This window comes from Gekko japonicus, unplaced genomic scaffold, assembly GCF_001447785.1.
Source record: "Gekko japonicus isolate JY-2015 unplaced genomic scaffold, Gekko_japonicus_V1.1 scaffold2043, whole genome shotgun sequence".
Taxonomy (NCBI): Eukaryota; Metazoa; Chordata; class Lepidosauria; order Squamata; family Gekkonidae; genus Gekko; species Gekko japonicus.
Genome location: NW_015166480.1, coordinates 206709 through 216444, shown reverse-complemented (window position 1 = coordinate 216444; position 9736 = coordinate 206709). Strand labels below are relative to the sequence as shown.

Here is a 9736-nt window from a genome sequence, read left to right as displayed (position 1 = left end):
TCCCAGATGCCTTGGTAATTGAGTTGGGTGAGAATGGTCTTCTGACACAGAAGGGGGTGGTGCTGGCCTGAACTATGGTGGTTGACTTAAAGACTCTCCAGTCCTGGCTTCCCAACACATGCATCATTTGGTCTTCCCTTCTGGAGCAGCGCAAGTGACATGGGGCCATTTCACCAGCCCGGGTGGACTAGGCTAGAAGGAAGACATGCAAGATGACACCACAAGTGGTGGAATCTGGGGGGGGGGGGGTCATTGGCCACCCAGATATCACCTTTTGGCAGCTGGCTCTCTACAGGGCTGATGGGGGGCATTTATCTGATTGGAGTTCAGTTATCTGACTACACGGTATCAGGGATGGGTTGTTTGGATGGCTAAAGACATTGGAGCATTGGCGAGTTGTGGCAGTTGGAGCACTAAGATGGATCCTTTGGCTAGGGAGGTGGTGCCTCCCATGAGGGATCTGGGTGGAACCAATACTTCAGCATGCCCAGTTTGGGGCCTGTCAGCAGGGCTCTCACCACCATGGCAAGGGAACCGTGTAGCAGCCGGCATCCTTGTGGATCCCAGAAAGTGGCTACACCACTCCTTGGATGCAACCCATCAGGTGGGCGGGGGTGTGTGCAGGGTTCATCAGGCAGCAGGCAAGTTGCCCAATTCAGGGTCCATCTCATGCAGCACCAATGCTCCTGCAGTGCAGTCAAAAAAAGTTGTGGCCTGTTTTATCTAAATCACGGTGTTGAGTTGTTCACTGCCTAATCTGCACCCCTTCTCCCTTTGTGCCCCTGGGTCCACAAATCTTACTTGGATTAATTTGGATTTGTAATACCAGGCATTGGAGGTGCTGTGATCCAGTGAAAAGGTCAAAGGGGGATCCCTGGGCTTCAATATTTAGCCTTAGCCCTTCTTTCACTGGGATGAGAGAGTTATGCTGTACACAGCATTTGGTCCACTTCTTATATGAGGGTTGTATGCAGTAGCTGCTCTCACTTATCCCCACATCACAGGGGACATAAGGATTGGACTGCATTAAACAGAATTAATTTTTCCCCAGTTGCCTAATTCATGCAATATTCTTACACATGTCTTTTTAAAAGCAAATGTTGGCTGCATTTAATGGATTGTATTTTAGAATTGTTTACACACCAATATTTCTCCCTGAGAATGTCAGAAGCCAAAGTGTCTCTCTTACTGTACCACTTTAATGCCAATGAACGATTCCATTAATTAAATATACATGTATTGCAATAAACATATCTTTTGAAATATAAAATATCCAACTGTGTTTGCTGAATTTTATCCTATAATGCAGATTTCTTGGTGGAAAAGAAACACAACAGAGCCTACAACAGCAGCTTTTGACTGCTAACTCTAGGTTAGGTCATCTTGAGCCATTGTAATCCTTTGGTCTTTGCTTGAGAAATAAAGTTCACCCAAGATATTGTCAGCAAGGAAGCACAAGATATTTAGCAAAATTGGATGCTACTAATTAGGTTGGTTTTTTGTTTTGTTTTTAAAAGGAAAAATACATGGAAACATACATTCAGTGTGAGGAGACACTATCTGTATGACAGAAGCAACATCCTTCCTTCTTCTAGCATGCTACAAGGATCAAAGCCTTAAAAAGCATGAAAATTTAAATAATCTGTTGACATAGTTTTTACTGATTAAAGAAGAACCAACAACAAAGAAGCAGACATCTAAAAAGCAGACACAAAGCAAACAGTTCTAGCATTAAAAAATATTTGCGTTTTGGGGAAAGTATCAAAAAGACAACACAGCCCTTTTTTAAAAAAACCCATAAACCACCCGAAACTGAAAAGGGTGTCCATATCTTCTAAGTCTGTACAATGATGGTGTGAGCAAATGATAGACATAAGCTGCGACAAATAATTACTATACGATTCTAGCAGGGATGGTGTAAATACAGTACTGGCTCATATTGCCAGTGGGTTTTTTTTTCCATATTTTGTAGTGGCCATTGATATGCAGCATTTCATGTGCATGCACACATCCCTAATGATGGGTTTTCTTCAAGTAGTAAATGGTGTGATTCTAAACAGAGTAAAAACTTCTAGAGTCAATGCTCCCTTCATCAGATACCTGTTTAGGAACGTACTGTATTTATTTATTATTTTATTTTTATTAAATTAGATTAGATTTATTAGGCCGCCTTTCCTTGCAAGCAGGGCTCAGGGCAGCTTACAACAGAGCATAAATAATTCAAGGTAAAACCAAGGTTAAAATACCTGTAACCTATCAGCAAATATCAGCAAATCTGCCCCAGGACATTGGAAGTGGAGTGCCGACATCCGAGGCTGCCGGAAGAAGCCAGACTCCAACAACAAGCCCTGCTGCCGGGTGCTGGTAGGAAGTCACCCCCCCCTATAATTGTGGCCTTAGTTAGGAACCAATGATTGTGTGTAAGCCGCTCAGAGACCCTTCGGGGTTCAAGTGGGATATAAATTGAATGATAAATAAACAAACAAACAAACAAACAAATAAATAAAACAATACACTTTCCAAGATGGCAGAAGAGAGATTTTAATTTCCACAGGCCGCTTAGTGGGGGAGGGCTTTGGAGAGGGTGTGTGAGAGAGTGCCAGATTTTATACTGTCCCCATCACTGTCCTCAACCAAACCCCTGGCCAAACACCTCTGCCAGGGAAGGTGGTAAATCCCACAGGGCAAGGGTATTTTCCAGCAGATAGTTCCACCAGGTGGGGGTCAGGGCCAAAAAAGCCCTGTATAGAATCTTACAACTAAAACCTGCAATTCTGTGACAAAAGTAATCTAATGCACATGATGAACTAATGCACATGATGAATTAATGCACATAAACAGATTGCTGTTTGGAAACTGTTGCTATGGGAAATTATGCCAAATGAAGATGGTCTTCATATGGCAGCTGTCCCTATCTCAATAATTAAAACAATCCTCATTACTTAACATTGTAGGTCTTTAAAATCAAAATACTTTGATTTGTACTTGAATGCAATATTGTGAAGACCAGACATTTAACTATTTATGCATATTCATTGATTTGCCCTAGCTTGTTCAGTTCTAGGTTACAACATCTTGAACTTGTTAAGAGCAATGTATTAGTGTGTAGGTGTATGTTGCAAAATGGTTCATACCGCATCCTGCTGTAGAAAGCTCATCATTCCCATTAGGGCAGTCTCTTTCACCATCACACAGCCAGTGCTGAGGAACACAGGCATAGGAATCTAAGCAGCTGAACATGTCTGGGGCACAGGTTACTGACCCTGTTAAAATATAATTAAATGTAGTTATTTTCTAAATAGCTTCACAGACATGTTACACAAGGGTAACCCACAAGGACTTGCAGGAGGTATCTCATTTTCACTTTTCCTGCTATGTCCACGTTCCCTTCCCTGAAAGCCTTCTTAGTCTCTCCTCGTTTTCCCCTTCTTTTCTTCCCACCTAGCCAGCCAATCTGCCTTTATCTGCCCTCCTGCCTTCAGTTTCTTCCTATTTCACTCCCCCTAGCAGCCTCTATCCCTGAAAACTATGGCTGAGTTGCACAGTGTTGACCACTGAGCCCAGCTGCACAGTCTGGAACCCTTAAGGACTTGCAAGGGGTACTACCCTCTCCCCTGTATTGTCACACTGAGGGAGAAGGAACTTGTATTTGTGTGAAAGGGCTTATCCCACCCTCTCCCACCTGCTATATGGGGTTCTGCTACCAACCAAGCCCTGCCTTTTCCGTTGTGTACTGGAGGATTAGGACTCCATGCATGTCTGTGGAATGTGTGCACTTCCAGCTCCCACCCCACTTTCTCCTTTTCTCTATCCAACCTTGCTCAGCCAGGAGGTTCTGGCCTATACATAGAAAAAGAGACCTGGCACAGAGGTGTAACTTTTTTAACACATTCTGATCTCTTAAAAGACAAGGCTTTTTATTTAGTATAACATAACTTTAAACTGTAGATAACAAGAATATAGAAAAGAATAACATAGTAAAAAAGGTAAAGGTTCCCTTGCTTGAAAGCCAGTCGAATCCGACTCTAGGGTTCCAGTGCTCATCTCCGAAAGGGTTATTACAGAACTAAGAAAAGGGGTTGTAGTTGTTGTTTTTTAAATGAGGCTAATCTAAGCTTCAGAGGCACTTATGTTAACTTGGCATCCCCTTGGGATTGGCACAGGCTTGCTGGAACACTGGAAATATAGGCTTGCTAAGGCAAATACCATTACACACACACACCAGTCTCTAGTCCTGCTTTAAGCATTTCTGACAGTGTCCAGATCTTTTAATCTTTAAAGGAACTGCAGAAGACAGCCTAAAAAACATCTGAGCAGTGGGGACAAGCCTGTTTTTTGGGCTTTCTGCAAACCCTGTGGTCCCTTTCAACAGGGCTTGTGGGGCCGCACTGCGGCTTCTTTAAATAAGTCTTCCCCCTCCATTGAAAGCAATGGAGGATAGGGGTGCTTCTTTGGGGGCCCATAGAATTGGACCCCGGTCCAATCTTTTTAAAACTGGGGGGGGGGACAGAAAGTGTTGGTTGTATGCTACTATTTAATTAAATTTATTAGAAAAGTTTTTGCCGGGATATTTATTTTTTCTTATGTGATCAGTTTCAAAAAGGCATTGGAAATCCATGGAAAGAAGGCAACAAAAATTCAAATATTACTTTGGGATTAAATGCATACAGAAAAAGAGGGAGACAGTTGAGGGTAGTTAACAGAACGGGGGGGGGAATCCTGATAGAAGTATAGTTTTGTGCAGAAATGGAAAAGCTAACTTTAAGTCTATTTTTATAGTCTATTTTTAACAGTGAAGTTGATCCTGGTTTGATTTGGTAAATTTTAGCTTCTGGACACAGAGTTGACTTAGTACCGTATTCTATGGAAGGAAAGCAATACGATAGCATTCTCACTTTCAGACCCTTTGAGAAAAACCTGCTGGTTCCCTGATTGAAGTTTATTTATGCCACCTTTCCCCACAAAGTTATATTGTCTTTTTGCTTAAAGCACCCAACCCTCCATACATAACATAACTAAACTATGGGCATAATCTACTTTCTGAAGACCAATTGTCTATACAATATTGTATAGCTAATTTCAAACAATGTTCTGATCTTATTGTAAATTCTTATTTCTATTCTACATGAAACATTTTGGCTTATCACACTCCTTATGGGTAACATCAAACAAATGCCCCCCTTATCAACTATGTTAATGTTTATTCAATAAACCTTGATCTGAATAATGAGTTAATTTTAGATTGGTGTTTCTCATTAAGTGCATAGTTAATGAAAATCCATTTAATTTAATACTATGGATGTTTTCTGTTTTTACTTACTATCCAAGTTGTAGTAGTGCACAGCACATCATGCCAAAAACATAAACAGATAAATCAAAAGTCCAAAAGTCCATAGAGAAACATGGTAATACAACATAGGTCATTAGGAAAAATATATATTTAAAATAAAACAAGTCTATAACTGAACATAAAGGTAAAGGTAAAGGTCCCCTTGCTCGAAAGCCAGTCGAATCTGACTGTAGGGTTGCGGTGCTCATCTCCGTTTCAAAGCCGAAGAGCCAGCACTGTCCGAAGACATTTCTGTGGTCATGTGGCCGGCATGACTAAACACCAAGGCGCACAAAACGCTGTTACCTTTCCACCAAAGTGGTACCTATTTATCTACTTGCAATTTCTTGCTTTTGAACTGCTAGGTTGGCAGTAGCTGGAACTAGAGACAGGAGCTCACTCCGTCATGTGGCAACTTGGGTCTCAAACTGCTGAACTACTGACCTTCCACAGCCTATAGTTCAGTGTCTTAACCACTTGAGCCACCGCAGCTCCTTGACTGAACATACAGTGTTACGAATGTTCAGCATCACAGCTATTTCAGCTATTCTTTAAATATGGATGCAATGTTACTAGGGTCAAAAGAGGCTGCTGGAGGAAGGGAAACTTGGAGAACATACCTCTCATAACATAAGTCTTGTGTGAATAAGCAGAAATAGAGAGAAAACCAAATTAGGTCATTAAATAATATGGCCAATTAAACTAGAATTTGCAATACACTGAAATTTGGAGCACAGTACGGTTTGCCAGTCTCTTCTGCAAGGTAAGTAGCAATGATCAGAACTACAGGCTTATCCCCTTCCTTTACAAATATGGAAGAGAAAATATGCCCTAGGCATCTGGTCTCTCTCTACAAGAGGTGACTTGAAGGATCTTCTCTACCTTCCAAAAGATTACATGCTCTCAAAATAAAATATCCTCTAATACCCAAAGGGGAAATGCTGCCTTTATCTGTCATCATGTATGTTATTCAAACAGTATGCAAAACGTTTTGGACATATATTGTAAATTGCATTAAGGTATCTCTTGGGGCTGACAATGTCTTCATTAATCTATATGCTATAAAGAGAGTTGAAAGCCTTAATCGACAAATGTACATCTGTATAAACATCAGCCAAAAGACTTGTTTCATTAACAAAATATTTCTTTACTGTAGCTGACATACATTTATATATTCCATATTATTCCCTACAATACAAAATTAAATTAATCATATTGGATCATAATACTCACCACAAACAGCTTTACTTTCATCCAAGCCATTCCCACAATCATCCTCCCCATCACAACTCCACTGTTTAGAGATACACTTGTGTGCAGAACAAGCAAACTGATCCCATGAACAAGAGGAACCTAGAAGGAAATGTAAACCATAAGTGTTGCCTATGTATGAGATAATATTGTTCCACAGGAACACCAGATGAGCATAACCCTCTGATATATACCTATTAGCCAGCTAAATTTCCCTCCCAAAATTCAAATGGCTCCAGTGAATTTTTGCCCAGTTTCTTCAGGCATTTAAGTTTAATTAGATTGATTGTAAAAGGTAATGTGATTTTACTGCATCCCTACCATATAAAAATAGTAAGAACTGTTTTTCTGCTAGTAAACACATCATACAACATGGCACAAAACTCTGGGTGGGTGGAGAAAGGAGCCACAATCAACTAGGCAAATGAAACAATACAATAGGTCAGAGTCCACAGTTCTATTTCACTATGAGCAAAACTTTTGTCTGGTACAAGGAGCCTTCCAATGATGTAAGAGGTTCTTCTACTGAAACAAGAGCATGCTGCATCAGGAAATGGCTCCTTTAGCAGCACAGAATCACAGTAGCCAACCCAATACTTGCTTTAAAGCTAATATAGAAAGTGCATAATCCCAACACCTTGTGTCATTTTAGGATAACAAAGTAATACTAAAAATAATGTCATACTTTTGTAAGAGAGAATAAATGACACTAAAAGCAATAGTAACCTCCACAACAAAAATTCAAGAAGTTGAGGGAACTGCATATTCAGTGAGGAAAACATTTTACCTTATAATATGTATTAAAGGCACTAAACTAAAGGAAAACCAAAAAATGATAGATTCCTCCCCCAAATGCAAGATCCCAATTTTGCTGGAAATTTTTAAAAAAAATGTTATGAAAACGCAACTTTACTTTTATTATGAATCTATCTCTTTAGAAAAATGGATTGCTCTTTAGAGTGAAGCTGTTCAGACACTTCCTATAAAATGCTAATTAAGCTGATTTAATCCAATAAATAATTAATGTACTGGTAAACATCCAAACATTGGTAAGAACAAAGCACATAGAAATTGTAACAGGCAAAACTTTTTTCAACATTGAAATTTTTAGAAAAGGTTGAATCCAATTATTCTTTATCACAGTGGGGTCTTCCACTGGTGAATGGTCAGTGAGCTTTTTCTGTAAAATCTATTTTCTCTGGTGAACTTTTTGCAATACTGAAGGCAGGCTGTTGAAAGAGAAATTAGTGGAAATCAGCCACTGGATCATACCCAATATAATTAATTTCAGTTCTTAATCATATGTTTTAAAAACTGTGATATTTATTTCAATTTTAACAGGTTTATAATAGCACAACTGTTTTGGATGCTGTGGACCACCATAAAGACAAATAACAGCCCAAGTTGTTATTAATATTCTGATGAAACTTTAGCTTAATACTTTGAATTCTATTGTTTGAATACTATTGTTTGAAAAGATTGTAATTCACCATTATTTTGCATAAATATCCATGGTTTAGAAAGAGTTACTCACCACAGTGTAATTCATCATCTCCATCTTCACAATCTTTCTGACCATCACATACCCAAGTGCTCAGAATGCATCTCCCACTACGACAACCAAAATAGTTGTGTTCACACGTATGTTTACTTCGAACTGTGGAATTTAAAAACAACAACATATTTTAACCATCAATGTATACATTAAATAAATAAATTAGACTAATAAGCCTTTTGTTTAATTTGTTACCATGAAGAAATATTTAAATTACTGTTCTTTTCCCAATTACCTGGGCATTTTAATTCATCTGTATAATCCCCACAGTCATTAGATCCATCACACAGCCATTCTGGTAGTATACAAAGTGAAGTAGAATTACAGCTAATAAATCCTGAAGATTTTACTCCAAGCTTATAGAAGTGAGTGCAGTCTGTGTTATCTGTTGAACAAAAACTTGAATGAACATCATAATACATACTTTTTATTTGTACTTTATTGCTGCTTTTTACTTGGTAGAGATTACTTAACATCTGCAATCACAATGTTGCTTTTTATCAAGTAAATTATATTACCCAAATTAATTTATCATCAAATATTGGTAACAGAAAATAGAATTCCTTACTGCAGTTCTTCTCATCCGAACTATCCAAACAATCAATGATCTGATTGCATTGTGCTGATTTTGCGATACATGTTCCATCTGTACAATGAAACTCTGCTGAATTACATCCTGAAACTAGAGGATATAGGGTTTGTTTGTTTTTCAGAAAAAAGGAAGTCATAAAAGTAACTTTGCATTGTCTTAGGAATTTATGAGGAAAATCATATTACTAACTCTGAAATGTGGTTTTGTTTAAAAACAAAAAATCTCAACCAACATGCCCTCAACCCAGCAGAGACAGTTTAAGGCTGCACCATGGTTTGAAACATTAATCTGTTTCACCTCTACAAGGAACAGACTTCTTCCATGTCTCTGCAAAAAGTAGGAGGAAAGTTTGATGGGTTCTCTTAGTGTGTGCAAGACATTGTTTATAGGAGTGTGCATTCAGATATTTCCAATCTGAAAAATGCCTGAAATGCATTGTTTCGTTTCAGAGCCAAAATACTCAGTATAAAGCAAGGCACTCCTGAAATCATAAATCCCCCAAATTTATCTCATGAAATTTCCGGGTTTTTTCAGCTGTTTACATTGGGGCAATAGACCAGGTGACCAGACTGCAGAGGCCTGACATCCAGCCTTCAGGGGTCACATCTACTTCCAGTGTTTTCAATGGGTGGTAAAGACTTGACATCTGAGACCTAACTTCTGGCATGGAGGAACAGTGTGTACACAAAGGATCCCCACCCCACAGATTACAGGTGGCTTTCCCCCCCCTGCACCCAATGCCACATCCAGAAATATGATCTACATGCAAAAATACATAAGGCATGAATATGTGTCATAATATCTGGCCTTCTCTAATATTTTATGCCAATGCAGGGCTTTTTTTGTAGAAAAAGCCCAGCAGGAACTAATTAGCATAATAGGCATACCCAACAGCAGGAACTCATTAGCATATTAGGCCACACCCTGACACCACAGCTCATTAGCATACTAGGTCGCAGCCCCGTGTTGCCAGAAGTGTGGTCATCCAGCCACACCCACCTTTTGCTTC

At 39.2% G+C, this 9736-nt stretch overlaps 1 protein-coding gene across 1 annotated transcript in view; it reads right to left on the bottom strand.

Moving 5' to 3' along the window:
- LRP1B (LDL receptor related protein 1B) overlaps positions 1–9736 on the bottom strand; it is a gene marked incomplete at both ends in the record, with an annotated part of 332345 nt that overhangs the window by 119397 nt on the left and 203212 nt on the right. Inside the window, 5 exons of the mRNA XM_015412125.1 lie at positions 3135–3263; positions 6563–6682; positions 8115–8237; positions 8371–8520; positions 8704–8817. Coding sequence (XP_015267611.1) covers positions 3135–3263; positions 6563–6682; positions 8115–8237; positions 8371–8520; positions 8704–8817 — 636 coding nt within the window. The remainder of the gene's footprint in view (positions 1–3134; positions 3264–6562; positions 6683–8114; positions 8238–8370; positions 8521–8703; positions 8818–9736) is intronic.